Here is a 24,114-nt window from a genome sequence, read left to right on the forward strand (position 1 = left end):
CTCGCAAGACCGTTGCTGGATCTGCTTTGCTTAATCTCCAGCAAGGTAATAAGCCACTCACAGATTATGTGATCGAATTCAAGACTTTAGCATCAGAACTACATTGGGACATTGGATGTTTATGTGCTATCTTCATGGAGGGCCTCAACTCTCGCTTAAAGTACAAATTGGTGGCTCGTGATTTGCCTGATACTCTTGAGTCTCTGATGGAACTGGCTGGGATAATTGACCGCCGTATTCGAGACCGAGCTCAGAAGGCTAAGAGCCCACGAAAGACCACTGCGGGGGCTAACCGACCTAAACCTGTGCCTATTGCTTCAAGCATACCGACTACAACCCTAGAAGAGGAAGAGCCTATGCAACTAGGCCGAAGCCATTTAACTTCCAAGGAGAGACGCTTTCGTAAGCGCATGGCATTATGCATTAGAGATGCGTATCGTGTGATTGATCGTCTTAACGATCGATTTCAGCTGGGGGGGAGGGAATCGGATCGTCGCGGTTTTGTTTTTTAAAATATCGTGTAAATCGTAAATCGGGGGAGGGAGGGAAAACCGGCACACTAAAACATCCCTAAAACCCACCCCGACCCTTTAAAATAAATCCCCCACCCTCCCGAACCCCCCCAAAATGTCTTAAATTACCTGGGGTCCAGTGGGGGGGGTCCCGTTTTGATCTTCCACTCTCGGGCCACGAGTGCGTTGATAGAAAATGGCGCCAGCGCTACCTTTGCCCTGTCATATGACAGGATACCCAATCTTGGCAATTTATTCTAATATCACAAACCAACTAACGACTAACACATATATTGTGACATCAATATAATTTCAATAATCTTTATTAGTGAAAATATAAAACACACTCACAAATTACCCATAATACCCCGCACAATAGATATTGTATTTCAATAAAACATCATACCATATTCAAACATCACCCATGTTTGAATATGGTATGATGTTTTATTGAAATACAATATCTATTGTGCGGGGTATTATGGGTAATTTGTGAGTGTGTTTTATATTTTCACTAATAAAGATTATTGAAATTATATTGATGTCACAATATATGTGTTAGCTGTCATATGACAGGGCAAAGGTAGCACCGGCGCCATTTTGGTTCCTGTCCCCGACGTCATGAGCATAGAAGATCGCTCCCGGACCCCCGCTGGACCCCCAGGGACTTTTGGCCAGCTTGGGGGGGTCCTGCACTCGAATCGTGTTGCCGTATGGCCGGCGCCATTTTGCCGTATGGCAATATGGCCATATGGCCATGGCGCCGGCCATATGGCCATATTGCCAATGGTTCCAAGATAGATCCCATCCCTGAAACAATCGGGCGGCCTGGGGGTTTTTCCAAACTCTTATGTATTTTAGGGAGGATATAAAAAACTGGAATAAGGGGAGAATCTACTGTCAAAAATGTGGTTTCACGTGTCATAATAAACTTCTGATCTAAAGTCACTTGTACCAACCCTTCAATTATAGATTTCAATTCCTCCGTGGGATCGGCCCTCAAGGGACAATAAAAAGAAATATCATTAAGTTGGTGCAACACCTCTGCTTCATAATCAACCCCATTAAGAATAACAATCCCTCCACCCTTATCAGCCGGTTTTATAATAATGCTGGAATAATTTGACAGGACTTTAATACACTCACTTTCAACTTTGGACAGATTATAGTGCACATATCTATTGTCCAACATTAGATCTTGAATATCCGACTGTATTAAATGTTCGAATGCTATTATCATGGGGTCCCTATTAAGAATGACAATCCCTCCACCCTTATCAGCTGTTTTTATAATAATGCTGGAATCATTTGACAGGACTTTAATACACTCACTTTCAACTTTGGACAGATTATAGTGCACATATCTATTATCCAACATTAGATCTTGAATATCCAACTGTATTAAACGTTCGAATGCTATTATCATGGGGTTCGCTGGACCAGGGGGGACCCATCTGGATTTATTATAGACCAATGAATTGTCCCTTGAGGGCCGATCCCACGGAGGAATTGAAATATATAATTGAAGGGTTGGTACAAGTGGCTTTAGATCGGAAGTTTATTACAACACGTGAAGCCACATTTTTGACAGTAGATTCTCCCCTTATTCCGGTTTTTTATATCCTCCTTAAAATACATAAGAGTTTGGAAAACCCCCCAGGTCGCCCGATTGTTTCAGGGATGGGATCTATCTTGGAACCATTGTCAAAATTCGTAGACATTTTTTTTAAACCATTTGTCTCGAAGAGCCAGTCTTACGTGCGTGACTCTACTCATTTAATTGAAATTCTAGAGGGTTTACCTGTTCCACCAACACCATTCTATTGTGTAGCCTTGGATATAGTTTCTCTGTATTCAAACATAATGCAGTCTGAGGCACTGAGGGTTATTGAGGACACTTTGAAGTTAAGATCTGACCCTATACGCGTTCCAATGGATTTCCTTATGCAACTGGCTGAATTAGCATTAACTAAGAATTATTTTCGGTTTGACAACAAATTTTACCAGCAGATTAAGGGCACTGCCATGGGGACAACCATGGCCCCCAGTCTGGCATGCCTCTATGTTTCTGACTTTGAAGTGACTTTTGTTTATCCGTCAGAGTGGTCTCAATTTGTTTACCTTTGGCTACGTTATATTGATGATGTTTTGTGGTCTCAATTTGTTTACCTTTGGCTACGTTATATTGATGATCTTTTTTTAATTTGGTTAGGTACAGATTTACAGTTTTTTATGTTTTTGGTCTGGCTGAACAATTGCAATACACACTTACAATTCAATTTTGACATTAACTCTAAAGAAATTTCCTTCCTGGATGTAGCCATAATGATTAATGAGAATAAGTTTTGTACCATGATATTTAGAAAAGAAACCGATCAGAACACTTTGTTAAATTTTGACAGCTGCCATCCGAGGATGTTAAAGAACAATATACCTACAGGTCAATTCCTCAGACTGCATCGGCTTTGTTACTCTAAAACAGATTTTCTAAATAAAACTAAGCAGATGTCACAGCAGTTCAGGGAAAGAGGGTACCCTTATAAAGTGGTAAAGAAAGCCCTTAAATGGGCTTCAAACGTAAATAGTGACTTGTTATTTTTACCTCGCATTTTACCTGTGGATATTGTGACTAATTGTATTTGCCTTTTTCCAATTTAAGTAGATCAGTGACAGACATTGTTCGTAGACATTGGAATGCTCTCTCTCTAAATAGGATTTTTCTGGGTCCTCTAAGGTTTACTTACCACAGGGAGAGGAATTTGAAAGATATGCTAATTCATTCAGACCTTTACTACAAAAGCCCTGACCAATCTTCAGTTGGTCTTCATAGACCATGTGGACAATGTACAGTTTGCTCGCACACTGATACCATATCTAGTTTTCAACACCCAACACAACATAAAAGCTACTATCTGAGAGGGCATTCTGACTGTACTACTCAAGGCGTTGTTTATGTCATTCGATGTCCCTGTCCAAGACTGTATGTAGGGAAGACATCTCGTATGGTAAAGACTAGGATCATAGAGCATCGTTCTAATATAAAACACTCTCGTGAGAATGTCCCCCTTGTGGAACATTGGACCCAATTTACATATTCTATCACAGATTTATTCTTTTTTGTTTTGGAAGTAGTTGACTGTTCAACCCAGGGTGGGGATTATTCTGAGTTTTTAATACAGAAGGAACAGAGGTGGATATACACTCTGGATACCATCTCTCCGAAAGGTCTTAATAAAGAATTGGAATGGCATTTATTTATCTAGTCCTTTTGATTGGTCCTTGATTCCTGTGTTCTGATTGGTGGAACAGGTTGGCGCCTTTTTCAATAACTTTAAAACCCTGGTACTCCATTTTACTATGCGCTCCCTGAAAAAAAGATCACTCAGAAGAATACGGGTATGTCTTGTCTTTAAATTTTACAAGGTTTTCTGTTGTCTGTCTGATTGCCTATTTTTACTTAGTCATTATTACATGTTTATTTACAGATGAGTTTTGAATTTCATGTCCCTCCCGACGCAGCTACAGCGATACATGGGTCCGTGTCGGGGGACCCGATGTGATGTAATTATAAACAGTGGAGTTGCCGCTTGAATATTAGTGATGTAAAGATATAATAAAGCATGAATTAGAAGATACTTGGACTAAGTTATACTTTTCTGCACTCGTTGTGTTTATATGATACTGTTGCTGAGTGCAGCATTTGCTCATATTATCTCTGGAATCAGCAGTACTACATAGCCACCCACCTGAAAGGAGTATGTGTGGTTATGTAGTACTGCTGTTCAAGGAGAAAACTGACACAGATTCATGTTGAAAATTCTGTTTGTCCCTTTCAAGTTTGAATCTGAGAAGTAGAAGTTAATGACTTTTAAATGTGCTCAAAATAGTTTCTTCAAATGAGTCCACAGGTATTTTCCGGGAATGCCCTTCTGGTAAATGCGGTGAGGATGAATACAGTAAACAAATTAAAAAATGCATGGGATAAACACTGTAGATGCCTAAATGAAAAATGTGCAAGGAGCAGCAGTTACTACCCTTAACCAATTAGCTTTCATGATTTTGATACAATTGCAATATTGCTCTCTGCTTCAACAGCGGGGATAAAAGAGGAATTGGATTTAGGCGATAACCAATGCTGGGACCTAACTTTTACTGTCCAGGATATTGATACTCAGACCTTAGCGAAAAAGCCCAGGACTGCTTCTACGGCCAAAACAATTTCAAGCAGCATTGTCTAAATTATCAAGTCTGCTCACCCCGTAATAATGTTACTAGCAGGAATTTTGTTTGGCTATCCTGGAAAAAAACCAAATAGGTTACAGAGACTGCAACATCAATTTCAAATACAGTTACTCTCTGTTAAGGTATTCCAGCATGTTAGATGACAGAACAAAGTGTTTTTTCCACCACAGCTCCAAATTTATGGAATGACTTACCCTTCGAGATTAGGGAGGAATAAGATCTGATGACATTTCATAATAAAGACTTGGATGATGATCAATAATGGGAACTGAAGAAAGCTGAGAGTCTAATCAGTCAATTCAGAAAACATATGATTATCAACAATATAGATTATTGATTTATTGTTTGTTTTATTGTATTGTGTTTTATTGCTCTAAACTGCTTTGGGCTATTTAATATAAATCAGGAAAGTGGTCTAGAAATGATATTAAATAATATTACTGCCCTTATCATTAGGCTTGGGGGTAACCTATACAGAGCAGCAGTTACTACATAAGAAACTTGCTGGGCAGACTAGTTGGACCATTTTGTCTTTTTCTGATGTCATTACTATGTTACCTTCTAGAAGTTGAAGTTGTTTATTCAATTATTGAGTTTATATATTTTAGAACATTTTTTTCTCTATCAAATCAACTATGAATTACTGAGCTAACTGCACTGGTAGCATGATCGCAGAAAATGCTGTGCATGCTCTGAAATCATTTCTAAAGCTTTCGGAAATAATCTAGAGAAATGGTCCTTGACAGTGCCATTGGATGATGTCACCCAGGATGTGTGGCTAAAAAGTACTGTCCACGGAGTATGCCTGTCATAGGTATGCAACTTTACTGATTTTTAGAGGTCCATATTCAGCTGCTGTGTGGCTCAGCTAGTTAGCCGGATGAACTTATCCTCCTAACTTAGTCTATATATTCAGTGGCGTGGCCGTGCCACTGAATATATCTGGCTATCTTAAAGTTAGCCGGATAAGTTTTTATCCGGCTAACTTTAGAACAAGTGTATGGGCCAACCAGAGTTAGCTGGATAAGGTATCTGGCTAACTCATCCAGCTTACTCAGCTCCTCTTAGTTACACGCCCAGAATACCCTGATTATCTGGCCAAAATTTAGCCGGATAACTTCTGAATTATCTGTCTAAATGCGTCTGAATATGGACCTCTAAAATACTATTTAGTTTAATGTGTTTTATAATCATTTTATGATTGTGTATTTATTAATTTTAGGTTTTATTTCTTTTAACAGCTAAATTTCTTCTTTTACTTTATATAATTTTAGCTGTTACTATTTATGACTATTGTATTTCCGGTTTTTACATTATGTAAACCGATGTGAAGGTTTGTCCGATGTGTCGGTATATAAAATTTAATAAACCATTAAACCATTAAACTATAGCAAATCTCCATGGACCCATGTATGCAAATGGGGCTGCATGGAAATGTTTGAAAGTTATCCTCCCTGTGTACTGAGAGGTGCGCATGCACAAGTTTTGTCAAGCAGCCATGCATGTAAGGCTGCACACAGTCCAGGAGCACAATGCAAGAGCAGCAGGTACCCATGCCATAGCCATGTCTTATCTATGGCGGTCACGAAAAGATTTTAAAACTGATGAGCCAGTGTACATTAGGAGAAGCAGTACAAATTCATGCTGCCACCCCCACTGCTCCTCCCTATCTTGTGCCTGCTCGGCAAGTATTTTTCATAGCTGCAAGCCAGTGGGAGAGGATGATTGAAAGAAAAGGCATGGGAGACACAGAAAGCACTTCTTTATGCCATCCTGTTACAGAAATTTTTCAGCTTGTTTATCTTTAGAAATTATGGTCACTTCAACTATTTTTCATTGCAGACAAAAATGTTCCCTGAAGCTCTTCATTGGTACAATTACTCTCTCAGTTTCTATTCTGCGGGTCAGATTGATCCAAACCTGGCCAAACTGCAAAGAAACCGGGCATCCTGTCACCTACATCTGAATCAGCTGCAGAAGGTAATTTTTCATGTCTCTTAAAGAAAGTGAGGCTTGTGCTAGATGCTTGCTAGATATAATGGACTACCAGGCAGACGTAAGAACAAGGTAAATAAGGAAGAGGAATAAATGGTAAACTGGCAGTAGCCATAACCTATCTGGGATTTGTAAGAAGTGGGACTGCTTCCTGCATCACTTGACTGCAAACATTGTTTGTTTCTGGAGTTAGACATGCCACTGATGCATCACGAGGTCAACTTGTTGGTTTCTGATGAATAAGGAGAAGTTTCTTAGTGTTCCGCTGTAAATCACTTTCTGAACTGGAAGATGTTTAGATAGCATAAATTCAGCAATTCTTACTGCAATCCTTGTGACCTTGAGCAAGTGACTTCACCCTCCATTGCCTCAGGTATAAACTTAGATCATGAGCCCTATGGGGACAGGGTAATACCTACAGTACCTAAATGTAATCCCCTTTGAAGTGGTTGAAAGGATGAATATACGCTTTGCTTCCCCCATTGCAATAACAACCAGAAATCTTATAGTAACATGCAATATACCATTTTAATCGGCTTTCAAAAAGTTGGTGTGCCCACTGTTAGCTTATGAACACAACAAATTTTGAAATAAATCTGTATCATTTTCCAAATGTAATAAGACCAAATGTAATAAGAAACTTTGCATCTACTGATGCAAAGTTTCAGTAGAATAACATCCCTTACTACTTTCTTTCAATATTATACTCTCCACCTCATCCTTAATAATACTATGTTTTCAGCAGCGTTCAAGTCTTGAGGGTTCCCTGGCCAAACGTGATTACCCCAAAAATTAATGCCATTTTCATTAAGCAGCTGTTGCATGATGTTGGCTCACATGAATGGCCCCTTATCATGGACAAAAGTAGCTTTGCCTGCTACCAAAATGTTTCACAAATCACTCAAAAATGGGATAACATTTTCAGCTAAAATCATTTCTCACAGGACAAGCAGGATGGTTGTCCTCACAAATGGGTGACATCGAGGATGGAGCCCACCACGGAAAACTTCTGTCAAAGTTTAAACAGAACTTTGACTGGCCCCTACTGGGCATGCCCAGCAAGGCACTGACCCTGCAGCCAGCAGGGGTCTCCCTTCAGTCTTCTTTTTTCCGCGCAGCAGTTGCCACGCGGTGAAAGGAGCTCCCTTACCACGTTCCTGACAGGAATTCGGTACTTTTCTTTCCGAAGAAAATTTGCCCCTCAGGGGTCTCCCTTCGACAAATTTTTGTCACCTTCGCGGAAACCGGTAAGTTTTTTGCCTTTTTTTCTCGACTACCGTCGAATTTGGCCCTCGAGGCCTGTTGGCACTTACCGAGCCCGCGACTAAATTTGGCCTTAAGCCATGGCGACGGGGTTCCGTCGATGTCCGGATTGTACCCGGACTATGTCAATCACAGACCCCCATAGGGTTTGTGTTTTGTGTTTGGGTAGTGAGCATGATGTCCTGACTTGCACCAAATGTGCCCTAATGACACCTAAGGGTCGCAAGGCCAGGATGGAGAAGATGGGGCTCCTCTTCCATGCACCCACCCCAACGCCATCGATAGCATCGACGTCATCGGAACCGGCACCGTCGAAGTTGCACCACCATCATCAACCCTCCGGTGACCGTCCACCATCGATGACTTCTCGGCCGTCGACTCCTGTCCCCTCCCCGGATGGGCGAGGAGACCGGAAGGACAAGCATCGCCATCGACGGCACAAGTCTCGGCCTGTCGAGGATCCACAGTCATCGACCTCTGAACAGGCCGAACCACCGACTAAGAGGCCTCGATCAGACTTGGCACCGTCCACGTCTCGTTTGCAGGCATCGAGGAAACCCTCACCCTCTCGGGGTGTGGGAGCCGTGATCCCACCGGTTACGGTGGTCCCTCCGGCTCTGCCTCAGCCTCCCTCTCCCGTCGAGCCGGGTATTGTTACCCCTGGTCTCCGGGCAGAACTGGACCGGCTGGTCCAGGAGGCCATCGAGAAAGCGATGCAAAGGTTCCAACCTCCACCGGCACCGTCTCCGGCACCGATTCCGGCACCACCACCGGCATCGACCCCGGCACCGACTCCGCCACCGAGGAAGGAACCGACCACCGAACCTTTGGTGGAAGCGCTGGCACCGCTACTACAACGTATGGAGGCAGTTGTACATGCCCTTCCATCGATGATTCCAGTAGCACTGACAGCGCCATCGTCTCCGACTGGATTTTCATCGGCGGGAGAAACACCGTTCCTGATTCCCCCTTCCGGGGTGGTCCCATCGGTGCCTTCTCGTATATCTCCACCGATTTATCCTTTGGCTCCATCGGTTCCAAGACCGGCACCGACTCCATCGGCAGCACCGAAACCCTCGATGCCGTTCCCAGTACCGATTGTACCACCGGTTCCTCCAAGGTTTCCTTCGATGCCTTCGGATCCTCAACCAGGTCCATCGGGGCTTCAACCCCCAAGTGATCCCTATGATACCTGGGGTGATGATACATCTTCTGACACAGATTTACCATCACCGCCTTCTCCTACAGAGAGTAGAAAAAGATCTCCTCCAGAGGATCTCTCCTTTATTAATTTTGTAAAGGAGATGTCCGAAATTGTACCTTTTCAGCTGCAATCTGAGACCGATGACAGACACCAGATGATGGAACTGCTTCAATTTTTGGACGCTCCAAAAATCATCGCTTCCATCTCCATTCACCAGGTGTTTCTCGATCTCTTAAAGAAAAACTGGGAATCTCCTTCATCTGTATCACCAGTTAACAAGAAGGCTGACTCCACATACCTCGTCCAGTCAGCACCAGGCTTTCAAAAGCCTCAACTGGATCATCGCTCTGTTGTGGTTGAGTCCGCACAAAGAAAGGCCAAGCGTCTAAAGCCACACTCCTCCACTCCGCCGGTCAAGGACAATAAATTCCTGGACAGTGTGGGACGGAAAGTGTACCATGGAGCTATGCTGATTTCTCGCATAGCCTCATATCAACTTTACATGACGCAGTATAACAGAGCCATCCTTAAACAGATGCAAGATTTTGCTGACACATTACCTGACCAATACCAGCCACAGCTTCAGGCCCTTCTTAACAAAGGGTTTGAAGCAGGGAAGCACGAGATCAGAACGGCTTATGACATCTTCGATGCCTCCACAAAGGTTTCAGCTACTGCCATTTCGGCCAGACGTTGGGCTTGGTTAAAGTCATCCAACCTTCGCCCAGAGGTCCAGGATCGTTTAGCAGATTTACCCTGCTTAGGGGACAATTTGTTTGGAGAACAAATTCAGCAAATTGTAGCTGAATTGAAAGATCACCACGAGACGTTAAAACAACTTTCTTCTGTTCCGTCTGAGGTTTCCTCCAAACAACCACTTAAGAAGGACTCTAAGAAGTCGTTCTTTCGGCCACGCCGTTACTACCCTCCATCGGCCAGGCCTCGTCCAGCTCGATCCTCTACTAGGCCTCAGCCGCGTCAGCCTAGGAAACAAAGGCCTACTGTAGCCCCTCCTCCTGGGCCTGCGGCTGGCCTTTGACTCCCCTGTAGAGAACACATGCCAAACCCCTCTTCCAGACATTCCTGTAGGAGGTCGACTGTACCATTTTCTACAACCTTGGTTGCAGATCACCTCAGATCAGTGGGTGCTCACAATTATAGCACAGGGTTACCACCTCAACTTCATAACTCTTCCGGCAGACTCCCCGCCTCTTCAAGCGTGGAGTCTATCCACCCATTTGGCTCAATTACAACAGGAAGTATCTCTTCTTCTGCAATCAAATGCTATAGAACCCGTTCCTCCCTCTCAACGAGGCAAGGGATTCTATTCCAGATACTTCCTAATACCAAAGAAATCAGGGGGACTACGTCCCATTTTGGACCTTCGAGCCCTCAACAAATACCTTCAAAAAGAGAAGTTCAAAATGGTAACCCTAGGCGCGCTGCTCCCTCTGCTACAAAGAGGGGATTGGCTGTGCTCTCTCGACCTCAAGGACGCTTATACCCACATTGCGATCACACAATCCCATCGCAAATATCTGCGGTTTCTAGTAGGCCACGACCATTATCAATACCGTGTCCTACCTTTCGGTCTGGCTTCTGCCCCACGAGTCTTTACCAAATGTCTCGTAGTGGTAGCAGCATTCCTAAGGAAGGAAGGTGTCCACGTCTACCCCTACCTGGATGATTGGCTAATCAGGGCCTCCACCCAACAGATAGCTCAATCCTCCCTAAAATTGACAATTCAAACACTCCTTTCCTTAGGGTTTCTTGTCAATTACGAGAAATCTTGCTTAGTCCCGTCTCAAACCTTATCCTTCATTGGGGCAGACTTGGACACCTTACAGGCAAAGGCTTACCTTCCTCTTCAGAGGGTCCACACCCTAATATCCCTGGCTCGCCAGCTCCAGTCTCAGAACACTGCCACGGCTCGCCAGTTCCTCATTCTCCTAGGACACATGGCATCCTCGGTTCAAGTCACTCCCATGACCCGACTAGCCATGAGAGTAACACAATGGACTCTACGACACCAATGGATTCAAGCTTTTCAGCCTCTGTCCTCCATAGTCACAGTCACACAAGCGCTGCGCCTATCCTTAACCTGGTGGACGACTCAGGTCAACCTCCTTCAGGGCTTACCTTTTCTTCCACCGGATCCGCAAGTAATCCTAACCACCGACACTTCTCACATCGGTTGGGGAGCCCATGTGGACGACTTCCAAACCCAAGGGTTATGGTCCAAAGAGGAAGCCGAACACCAGATCAATTTCCTGGAACTTCGAGCAATCCGCTATGCGCTCCGAACTTTCAAAGATCATCTATTTCATCAGATAATCTTAATCCAGACGGACAACCAAGTGGCCATGTGGTACATAAACAAGCAGGGAGGCACAGGCTCCTTCCTTCTGTGTCAGGAAGCTGCGCAGATCTGGGCGGAAGCCCTCTCCCACTCCATGTACCTCAGGGCCACTTACCTACCGGGAGTAGACAATGTATTGGCAGATCAGCTAAGCCGTGTCTTCCAACCACACGAGTGGTCACTCGATCCTCTGGTAGCGACCTCTCTGTTTCACAAGTGGGGTTCTCCCCGCATAGACCTCTTTGCGTCCCCTCAGAACCACAAAGTGGACGATTACTGCTCTCTCATTCGGAGCCAGCACTCTCGGCCGAGAGATGCATTCTCCCTCAAGTGGACAACCGGTCTGCTCTATGCATTCCCTCCACTCCCTCTTGTGTCAAAGACTCTCGTGAAGCTACGCCAGGACGGAGGAACCATGATCCTGATAGCACCTTACTGGCCACGCCAAGTATGGTTTCCAATACTCCAGGATCTCTCCATCCGCAGGCACATTCCTCTGGGAAAGGACCCGCATCTGCTCACTCAAAACGACGGATGCCTCCTCCATCCCAACCTCCAAGCCTTGTCCCTGATGGCATGGATGTTGAAAGGTTAGTCCTTCAACCATTTAACCTTTCAGATTCCGTTTCTCGGGTCCTGATAGCTTCACGAAAGCCTTCCACAAGAAAGTCTTACTCATACAAATGGAAAAGGTACACATCATGGTGCACTTCTCAGTCCCTTGATCCCCTTTCCTGTCCAATCTCCAAATTCTTGGACTATTTATGGCATCTCTCTGAATCAGGTCTTAAAACCTCTTCTATCAGAATGCATGTCAGTGCGGTAGCCGCCTTCCATAAGGGTATTGGGGGTAATCCTATTTCAGTGCAACCCCTAGTAACACGCTTTCTTAAGGGCTTACTCCATCTAAAGCCACCCTTGCGTCCTCCGGCCCCATCCTGGGACCTTAACCTGGTTCTTGGTCGTCTAATGAAACCTCCTTTCGAACCTCTGCACTCCTGTGACTTGAAATATCTCACTTGGAAAGTGTTATTCCTTTTGGCTGTTACTTCAGCTCGCAGGGTTAGTGAATTACAGGCCCTAGTTACCTATCCGCCTTACACTAAGCTCCTGCAGGACCGGGCGGTACTCCGCACTCACCCTAAATTTTTACCTAAGGTAGTTTCGGAGTTTCATATCAATCAATCCATCATACTACCTATCTTTTTTCCCAGGCCCCACTCCAACTCTGGAGAGCAGACCCTGCATACCCTAGACTGTAAACGGGCTCTAGCTTTTTACCTAGACCGTACAGTTTCTCACAGAAAGAGCACTCAATTATTCGTCTCTTTCCATCCTAACAAGTTAGGACAACCTGTGGGTAAGCAGGCTCTTTCTTCCTGGTTGGCGGACTGCATTTCTTTTTGCTATGAGCAAGCTGGCATTCCTTTTCAAGACCGTGTTAAAGCACACTCTGTGAGGGCCATGGCGACGTCAGTGGCACACCTTCGATCGGTGCCGCTTCCTGACATCTGCAAAGCTGCAACCTGGAGTTCTCTCCATACCTTTGCAGCCCACTATTGTTTGGACAAGGCTGGAAGACAAGACTCCATCTTCGGCCAATCTGTCTTGCGTAACCTTTTTCCAACCTGATGTACCAACACCCTTCCACCTACCCGGTAGGGTGCGGATGCCCTTTCCCATATTTCTCCTCAGTTGTTGTGCCTGTTGCACACCGTTGAGTACATTTGGTGCACGTCGGGACATCCTCAGCTCGGTACTCACCCATTTGTGAGGACAACCATCCTGCTTGTCCTGTGAGAAAGCAAATGTTGCTTACCTGATGTAACAGGTGTTCTCACAGGACAGCAGGATGTTAGTCCTCACGAAACCCGCCCGCCTCCCCGCGGTGTTGGGTTCGTTTTATTTTTACTTTCTAGGCACTGCCTGTAGCTTGAAAATCAGACTGAAGGGAGACCCCTGCTGGCTGCAGGGTCAGTGCCTTGCTGGGCATGCCCAGTAGGGGCCAGTCAAAGTTCTGTTTAAACTTTGACAGAAGTTTTCCGTGGTGGGCTCCATCCTCGATGTCACCCATTTGTGAGGACTAACATCCTGCTGTCCTGTGAGAACACCTGTTACATCAGGTAAGCAACATTTGCTATTCCAAAAATAGGCGCCAACCCAAGATTCCCCACATTTGCTTCACTGTGAACATGACAAAAAGACCAATGCAAGCAGGGTTTCTGACAATTTGGTGATAATGTCCCTTGTCACTAATTTCATTGAAAGTTTTTGACCAAACTCGATCATTTTGAAAATTTGGTTTTCAAATTAATCAAATGAAAAATTCATCAGAAAGCAATAAATGAAGGAAATCCTCTTCATCTCAAATTTGTAATCAGTTTGTCACACAGAGCCTTTCTTGGATATGGATTTCGACTTTCAATGGTTTCAAAATAATATGAAACGCCTAGATACCAGCCCTGACTTGATAATGATAAATGTGTTCCTCTATCATCTTTTTTCCTTCTCTCATCCAAAATAGTTCGTGCCACCTGGTGACAATTTTTTTACTGCTTATTTCTGGGTTTTTCAATAACTTTTTGGCAGTCTTGAGACAATTACTACATAAGAAACTTGCTGGGCAGACTAGTTGGACCATTTTGTCTTTTTCTGATGTCATTACTATGTTACCTTCTAGAAGTTGAAGTTGTTTATTCAATTATTGAGTTTATATATCTTAGAACATTTTTTCTCTATCAAATCAACTATGAATTACTGAGCTAACTGCACTGGTAGCTTGATCGCAGAAAATAACTACCTTATGCCTTTGTTAACAATTTTATTATAAATGTTCTCTGTATTTGACTATGGAAATATTTTTTCCTGCTTTTTCTGTTTTATGTAAACCGGTATGATTTGCATTTTAATGTAAGAATGTCGGTATATAAAAATTATAAATAAATAAATAAATAAAATGCTGTGCATGCTCTGAAATCATTTCTAAAACTTTCGGAACTAATCTAGAGAAATGGTCCTCGACAGTGCCATTGGATGATGTCACCCAGGATGTGTGGCTATAAAGTACTGTCCACGGTACTGTCAACCGTAACCAAATTCCACAATATGGGCAAGGTTTAGGCCTTCAAACTCACTTCCCTATCACCTCACCATAACCCCCCATTCCACCCCCACCTTATAAAAAAAAAAACCACACGAGAGATTTCAAACAAAATTTATGGACAGATTGTGGCCGCAGCATTAGTGCACTATATTAAGAGATAACAAAGCAATTACAATAGAACTAATACTTTGATTGCTTAGGTAAGCTGTTTTATATATTATCAGCTTTCCCTCCAGGTGACCAGCGCACAACCCAAAAAGCTAACAAGCTGTTGATAAGCTATAAAACCCGGCCATAGAAGCCAATTGCATTGATAGTCACTAGCAGGCTGAGGTCCTGCAGAGTCAGGGAGGAAAGAGGGATCTCCTGCCTGGAGTCCAGCCCTTCGTACCTCCTGCTTGACCAATCATACCGCCCTGGGTACCCCACTCCCAGCCCTGCTCCTCATCCCGCCCCCCCCTCTCCTCAACTTAACCGATATCTCCCTGCCTGCCAGCTCCCTTCAGCCTCTTCCACTCCTATTGTGCCCTGCTTTCTGAGGGCACTGTTGCAGGGTCTTAATGCAGTCTTGCCCAGGGTTCTCTGAGCCCAGCTTTCGCTAATTTTTCAGCAATCCATTTTTTTGTAATGAAGGTTGCTCTAGCATCATGTACCTCATGAAATGCAATACACTTAATATGATCAATCTGATAATTATTTTTCGCTATCGTATATTCTGGCCATATTATATTAGCCTGATAATCCAGTGGGGAGCTGGAGGGGAGTCAAAGGTTACACAAAACCTGGTAAATCTAAATAAATAAATAAACAGTGTTGATGTCCATATTGAGTAAGCCGGCAAGTTATCCAGGTAATTATAACTGGATATTCAGTGGAATTTACCCGGATTGGTGTTCTGTTGAATGTATCAGTTTATAATTATTCAGATAACTTTAGGACAAGTGTTTGTCTGACCAGACTTATCCAACTAACCCCCTCATTTATCAAAATGCTCTAAGGCGTTTTTGCATGTGATAGGCCCTTACCACATGCAAACACGTTTTTAACGCATGCGATAGCACCATATTGTATGGTGTGATGCAAATTTGAAAAACAGGAGGAGTTAGGGGCGGGGAGTGGGCAGGGTTAGCCAGTCTGTGAAGTGCTATCACACAGACTTAATGTTGATTTTAACTATACCTTTTTCATTAATGTTAAGCCATGTGATAGCTTGTGTTACAGGGTGGTAAGGTGTTATTGTGATGTCTCCTGAAAGGCCTGTTTTAGTAGATTTGAAGCTCCTGAAGCACCAACCTAGCCATTTGGGGGAGAGTGAGAGAGAGAGAGTGTGAGAGAGAGACTGGCCATAATGTCTTCTCCCTAGATAGGTATTTGTATCCCTATGGTAGGCCCACCTAGTAACTCGAGGTGAGGTTTAGGTATTAGTGTAGGGGGTTAGGGGCCACTTTGACATTCAACGTGAGACGTACGAACAGAACAGTGGTCTCTTGTGAAGATTTGATGGCCTACGGAGTGAGGTAATAAAACATATATCTGTAATGTTGTCATATTCCATAGATGGCAGCACCTTAGAAGTGCTTATGTACATAAATAGTTAATTAAACTGTGCATGCGCAGGGGCTGTGTACACAAGGAAAATGGCTGCCGTGTTGACAGATTGTACAGTCGAAGAACAACGTGCTGTTGTCCGATTTTTATGGGCTAAGGGCTTAGTAGCAAAAGACATTCATAAAGAAATGTATCCAGTATATGGAGAGAAATGTCTCTCGCATAAAGCAATTTATAACTGGACCGATAAATTTGCACAAGGACGTGCCAACGTGAACGACGAAACCAGACCTGGTCGACCTGTAGAGATTGCGACAGAGGCAACTGTGAAGCAGGTTGAAGAGATGGTTCGCGCTAACTGGAGGGTAACAATTGACGAAGTTGCCAAAGAAATTGGGTGTTCTCACAGATTAGCATCTGCATCATGCACTAAGATGGGTTCCCAAACAGCTGACCGAAGACAATAAGAACAACAGGATGGGTGTCTGTTTGGAAAATCTCTGCTGTTATGCAAACGAAGGTGAATCAATGATGGCATGTATTGTTACTGGTGACGAGTCGTGGGTGCACCACTATCAACCAGAAGCGAAATGCAATTCCATGCAGTGGAAGCATCCACTATCACCGACACTGAGAAAGTTCAAGCTTGTGCCTTCTGCAGGAAAGGTGATGTTGACTGTGTTTTGGGACCAAGATGGGATACTCTTAACCAGTTTTCAGAAGCGTGGTGAATCTGTTAATTCAGCTTCCTACTGTGCTACTCTATTAAAGCTTAAAGGAGCTATTCGTAGAAAACACCCAGATCTGAAAAAAAGAGGAGTGCTGATTCTTCACGATAATGCCAGACCACACACTTCGAATGAGACTCGTCAGACAATTGCGAACCTGCACTGGGAAGTTCTTGAACATCCATCATACAGTCCGGATTTGGCACCCAGCGATTTTCACTTGTTTGGCAAACTAAAAAAGCCATCTCGGTGGTAAACATTTCACCAGCGATGAAGAAGTGGAACAAGAGGTGAAGCGCTGGTTACGATGCCAGCCAAAAGACTTTTACGCAGAAGGTTTTGAAGGACTTTTCAAACCCTGGGACAAATGTATAAATGTTTGCGGCGATTATGTTGAAAAGTAGTTGGTTTTTCCAGAAAAACTGTTTGTGACTATATTCTGTATATTTCACAGTAAATAATTCATCTTTTGCATTTAAATACATTTCATGAATATTAATCCCATGTATGTTTGTGACTTACTTACTGACTTACCCTCGTAGAAGCTGCCTTCCTCCTGGAGACATAAGGGCCTCTTGAACACAGCTGAGCTTACCCTCTTATGCTCCCCAGCTGGTCCCTCCCTCAAGACTCTTCCTGCCACAGAGCTCTCTCTCTCTCTGTGGGATATAAGGTGGACCATACTCTATGCCTGGTCCTGCTCAGGTTTAAAGGGTGAAAAGAAGGGCCCTCTGTCACAGAAGGAATCCCCTCCTCAGGAACACGCAGCTTGTGATGTTCTTCCACAGATAGGTAGGGGAAGCAGAAATCTTCCTCTCTTTTTCACTGAACAGAGTCCAAAACCCTGGAAGCTCCTTGAATCAGGTTACTACCATTCTCACAGGACAAGCAGGATTGTAGTCCTCACATATGGGTGACATCAGTGGACGGAGCCCTGTTACGGAAAACATTTCTGTCAAAGTTTCTATAAAGCTTTGACTGACACTGGCACACTTGAGTGCACTGAGCATTCTGAGCCTGCAATTATCCCTGTGACCACAGGTGTCTCCCCTCAGTCTCGTCTTTTAGCAAAAAGCGCAAGCGAAACAAAAATAATAAAACGTATGTAGACCCAACTCCGTGTGGTGGTGGGTGGGTTTCGTGAGGACTAACATCCTGCTGTCCTGTGAGAACACCTGTTACAGGTAAGCAACATTTGCTTTCTCACAGGACAAGCAGGATAGTAGTCCTCACTTATGGGTGAGTACCAAGCTGAGGATGCCCGAAAGTGCACCAAATGCACCCAAAGATGTGCAAAAGGTGCAACGAGGGGGGGAATTTGGTAAGGAGGGCATCCTGAAACCCTTAATGGGTTGGTGGAAGGATGTTGGGTAGTTAAACCGAAAAGAAGATGAGTAGATGAACTGGCCAAACATGGAAGCATGCCGGCCAGTCTTATTTAAGCAATAATGGGCTCTGAAGGTATGGAGAAAGCTCCAGGTCGCAGCCTTATAGATATGTACAAGTGGCACTGTCCGAAGGTGAGCTATTGAAGCTGGTATGGCCCTAACAGAGTGTGGTTACACATAGGGATGTGAATCGTTTTTTGACGATTTAAAATATCGTCCGATATATTTTAAATCGACAAAAATCGTTAGGGCCACGATACAATACCAATTCCCCCGATTTATCGTTAAAAAATCGTAAATCGGGGGAAGGGGGAGGGCAGGAAAACCGGCACACTAAAACCCCCTAAAACCCACCCCCGACCCTTTAAATTAAATCCCCCACCCTCCCGAACCCCCCCCCCAAATGCTTTAAATTACCTGGGGATCCAGCGGTGGTCCAGAACGGCGGCGGTCCGGAACGGCCCCCTCAATTGAATCCTGTTGTCTTCAGCCGGCGCCATTTTGCAAAATGGCCACCGCAAAATGGCGGCGGCCATAGACAAAAACAATTCGACGCAGGAGGTCGTTCCGGACCCCCGCTGGACTTTTGGCAAGTCTTGTGGGGGTCAGGAGGCCTCCCCAAGCTGGCCAAAAGTTTCTGGGAGTCCAGCGGGGTTCAGGAAGCGATTTCTTGCCGCGAATCGTTTTCCGTACGGAAAATGGTGCCGGCAGGAGATAGACTGCAGGAGGTCATTCAGCGGGGGTTCCAGACCGCCGCTAAACGACCTCCTGCAGTCGATCTCCTGCCGGCGCCATTTTCCGTACGGAAAACGATTCGCGGCAAGAAATCGCTTCCTGAACCCCGCTGGACTCCCAGAAACTTTTGGCCAGCTTGGGGAGGCCTCCTGACCCCCACAAGACTTGCCAAAAGTCCAGCGGGGGTCCGGAACGACCTCCTGCGTCGAATCATTTTTGTCTATGGCCGCCGCCATTTTGCGGCGGCCATTTTGCAAAATGGCGCCGGCTGAAGACAACAGGATTCAATTGAGGGGGCCGTTCCGGACCGCCGCCGTTCTGGACCACCGCTGGATCCCCAGGTAATTTAAAGCATTTGGGGGGGGGGGTTCGGGAGGGTGGGGGATTTAATTTAAAGGGTCGGGGGTGGGTTTTAGGGGGTTTTGGTGTGTCGGCTCACGATTTTCACGATTTTCACGATAGTTTACACACCCAAACGGCAACAATACGATTCCCTCCCCCTCCCAGCCGAAATCGATCGTTAAGACGATCGAGGACACGATTCACATCTCTAGTTACACACGGTGTTATAGTGAAATGCTCTCTTCTTGGTAGGAAAAAGAGATACAGACCGTCAATTAGGAGGAAAAAGTCTGTTTGCCCACTGGAACTCGCAGCTTGGCTTGTGCCACAGAAGGAAAGAGTTAGGTGAATTCCTATGGAGTGTAGTGTGGTCTAGATAGAATGCAAGTGCACGTTTACAGTCCAAGGAGTGGAAAACCCGCTCGCCCTGGTGAGAGAGAGGTGTTGGGAAAAAGTGTGGGTTGAGCCTTTGGGTGCCAGGGCAAGCAGGACTTAGGTGGGCCTCAGTATGTAGTCAAGGTGAGAGTAGTTTCAGCCCAGAGACAGCACGTGAGAGATGGTACAGTCTTACTTTGGACAGGGTAGAGTCCTGGAAACTCGAGCGCCAATGGAACAGAGACAGACAGGGAGCGCTTGAGTAAGAGCAGGCCGAAGCCTGAGTAAACCACGTCCAGGGAGTAAGCTGGAGAGGTGTCGACGAGCAGGCTTGAGTCAGGGCTGGTGGCAATCCGAAGGCAGTGGCAAGCAAGGCTGAGGTCTGATCACGGAGATAGTCAATAATATAGTTAGGCGAAGCAGAGATCTAGGTCTGGAGATAGGCAATAGCGTAGTCAGGCGAGGCAGAGGTCTGGGTCTAGAAGTGCGTGACTACCCAGAGAATAATTTATATAGGTTGTCATGTCAACAACATGATAAGATCATCCCTAAGCTACCCTCAGTATTTCTCCAAGGTGGGGCCCATTTACCATCACTTTTTAGATAGTCCTTTGTTCTGTTAGAATCTTGCTGGTCAGGGCAATTATCATATCTTAGGCTGTATTTATAGATGCCCCTGGAAATGGTGCCTCTTATTGTGACAGTATAGCCTGATGTTTTCAACTGTTGCCTTCTCCTTTTATTACCCTAAAATTAGGCATCTTAATGTGGCGCCAGCTTCAACTGCCTGTCCAGGTGTCCTGGGAATTCCTGCAGGTCAGGCTCAATAAGTCACTTGGAGCCCACATAGCCTAAGACAGCAGAAGATTCTGGGTCAGCTGCCCTCTCCATGTTGGTTTTCAGGCTCAGGCACACACATATCATTTCCCTCTTGTGCCACTCACAAATGGCAAGAGTGGCACACCCACGTACCAGAGGGGAGGACAGAACCATAAGAAGTGATTATGGCAAATGGGCTAAAATGTGTAGGCTAACAACCTTTTATATGGATAGTGTTCCCTCTACATCTCCACTAAAGTAAATGAGACTCACAGATATGCATTCTCTAGTTAACATATAATAGTATTGTGACTAAGTTTCACTAGATATCCGTTAGCTCTATAGTTGAGCTGCAAGGATGGCTGCATTATAAAGAAAAGAAAACCTATAATAGCAAGACCACCTATGTTATCTTTCAGAGTCAGGTAATTATATAATAACGTTGTGACAAATATAAAGATAGGAAAAACAAAAAGAGACTAGTATGGAAGTATTATTTTTCTCGTATGATACTTTTTATACTGGGCGAGTTTCTGCAAGGAGTTCTGTCTCATATTGATAGGCAGAGACAGGAGTGGAAAGGTATAAAACAGAAGAAGAAGAAGTGCAAATATTTGAAAAAAAAGAAAAAGAGCATTGAATGAAAACAACAACCCAGGATAATATTCGCTAAAATGGCAAACAAGGATATAAGCAATGCACATAACCAGGAAAGTGAAGGAAGCCAAGAGTCAGCAGAAGGACTCACACTGTATTGTACATATATAATGTGGGATAAGTTATAAAAGTGTTGCAAAGCATCATAGGCAGACGTGGGCCTATAAGTAAACAGAAATGTCACACTACCAGAAAACATCTGAAAGAGGTTGTAAACAAACTCTAAGTAAATAACCTGATTGGTAGTGTTACAGAAAGAAATGCCCAAAAAGGTATACAGGGAACTCATAGTAGAAGGGGCTAACCAAATTCGGTATATTGGGTAAGGTTAGGAGCATGGGAAATAGAATATGAAAGACAAGCAATGTAGACTGCAGGAGAAGAAATAAAGAAAAATACTTGTGCTGCAGCAGCAATAGGGCAGAATTTAACTCAAGCGAATATTTGATTTATACCAAGACATATCACACTGGAAAGTGGCAAGCAATGGAAAAGGGTGATTGGTTAGTGTGATCAGACTAGCTTTCATAGATAAAAGTAAAAGAGAACATATCAAATAATCATCTAGCTGACTCAGCAAGTGAATGCATAAATCCATTATAAGGTATAGGACTGGAAAATGCTACAAAATGCTTGGACTGTAGGGATTGATAAAAACTGCATTAATTCAGAGTGTAGTAGTAACTTGAAAACCTAAATAGTGGCATCTTCAAATGGGTACATAACTAAAATATTGTCTAGGTGTATCAATACAATATTTTTGTTATGACAATCAGTTATCACATGTCAAATAAAGGTCCATATAATGAAGGGTGCAAGATGACTTCTGTGCAAAGGATGGGAGGATTTCTGAAATCAATGACACATGATGTATGCAGTTCTCTCAGTATGGTGGATATCTGACATCAGAGTATAGCCTCTTAACTCATTATTAGATGCATATGTGTTACGTCCGTCGGTTCCCGACGCCCTCCTCCTGCTCTTCTTACCTCGTTGGCGCCTCCCTCTTCGTCCTTGGGAGGACTAGCTGCTGCGAACCGCCATGGCTCCTGTGGACCTAAGGGCGCGCGCACGGCGCGGCCCCAACGGAAATACCGGTGATGGTGCGAACTTCGGGGGCGTCCCCTGAAGATGACGTCACCCGCAACTTAGATAAAAGGACTTGGCATTTACTAACATGTTGAGTTAGCAAAGGTTTACCTATGGACGGGTTTGCGACCTAGCTACTCTGCATCTGGACTTACTAGAGGTACCCGCTACTCGGGGGTCTCGCTCTCTCTCTTGTTTTGCAGGTTACTGTCGGAATCGGTACTCGCTTCACGAGGGCCCAGGTTCCTAGAATCCTTTACAAACTGTTTAGAAGAACCAGTGCTTGCCTACGGCTCCTGTTCCTGAATATATTGAAGATTCTCTGTGGCGTAGAGACCATTGCAGACATCTACTATTCTGAGTGTATCATCTTGTATCCAGTATACCCTGTCTACTCACTACTTCTAGTCTCTCTCTACAGCTCAGCGACCCAGAAATTATATTCCAGAATCAGAAGGACTTCAGCCCTGCCGGACACAGCAACTCACTACTGCCACCTCTGGTTGTTCAACTTCCAGTCTAATAAAGAACTATCTGTGTTTGTCTCATACTCCAGCCTAGCCGGTGGTCCCTCTCAGGATCTCCTCCTGGGGGCGCTGCCATCGGCCCAGGGATTCACCAGTTCTACTAGTGTTACTCCTTACATTATAGAGCAGTATTATCATCTGCCACTCTGCGGGAGCCACCCACTAAAGACCGTTAGATCCGCCTACGGAGTGTTATAAATTTCTAGCTCCTCCCCTTTGAGGAGCAGCATTGTACAATATGTTACAGATTAAAGCCTAATATAAGAGCAAAACAAATTCAAATTAATCAATGAGAAAAATCCATCATGGCCACAACTCCCTGCATCTAGTAATCCCTACATCTGCATAATATTCCCATTTTATTATTATGTAACATGCAATAGTCCGAACCACAAACAACTTAAGCGCTCAGACATTGCATAAAAACAGATATTTCACTGAACTGACACAAATTCATTCATTGCATTCTCACAGGACAAGCAGGATGGTAGTCCTCACATATGGGTGACATCATCAGGATGGAGCCCAATCACGGAAAACTTCTGTCAAAGTTTCCAGAACTTTGACTGTCCCCTACTGGGCATGCCCAGCATGGCATTAACCCTGCACCCAGCAGGGGTCCCCTTTCAGTTTTCTTTTTTCCGTGCAGCAGTAGCCTCGCGGTTTAGGAGCTCTGAACACATTCTTGACAGGAATTTTTTCCTCACGGATTTATTTAAAATATCTTGCCCCACAGTGGTCCCTCCTCTGACTTTCTCTGGCCACGGTACTCCGGTAAGTTCTTTTGCCATTTTTCGTTGGTTACCGTCGAGTTTGGCCCTCGCGGCCTACTGGCCGTCGACTGTACCGCGGCTCGATTTTTTCTATGGCCATGGCGTCGGGTTTTCGTCGGTGCCTGGATTTAACTTGCACCATGTCGATCACAGACCCTCATAGAGTCTGTGTAATGTGCTTAGGCCGTGAGCATGATGTCCTGACTTGCACCAAATGTGCCCGCATGACACCAAAAGGTCGCAAAGCCAGAATGGAGAAGATGGGACTCCTCTTCCGTGCTCACACCCCTACGCCGTCCATCGCATCGATGTCATCGGAACCGGCACTGTCAAAGTCGCACCAACATCGACAACCGTCCGGTGACCGCCCGCCATCGACATCTTCACGGCCATCGACTCCTGTTTCTCCCCCTCAAGATCGAGGGGATCGAAGGGAGAAACATCGACTGGCCCCT

At 44.7% G+C, this 24,114-nt stretch overlaps 1 protein-coding gene across 1 annotated transcript in view; it reads left to right on the forward strand.

Annotated features, from left to right (window-relative positions):
* The window catches only part of TEX11 (testis expressed 11), a 974,891-nt gene that overhangs the window by 542,756 nt on the left and 408,021 nt on the right, over nucleotides 1–24,114 (forward strand). Inside the window, exon 16 of the mRNA XM_029607248.1 lies at nucleotides 6,597–6,734. Coding sequence (XP_029463108.1) covers nucleotides 6,597–6,734 — 138 coding nt within the window. The remainder of the gene's footprint in view (nucleotides 1–6,596; nucleotides 6,735–24,114) is intronic.

The sequence above is a fragment of the Rhinatrema bivittatum genome, chromosome 6, assembly GCF_901001135.1.
Source record: "Rhinatrema bivittatum chromosome 6, aRhiBiv1.1, whole genome shotgun sequence".
Classification (NCBI taxonomy): Eukaryota; Metazoa; Chordata; class Amphibia; order Gymnophiona; family Rhinatrematidae; genus Rhinatrema; species Rhinatrema bivittatum.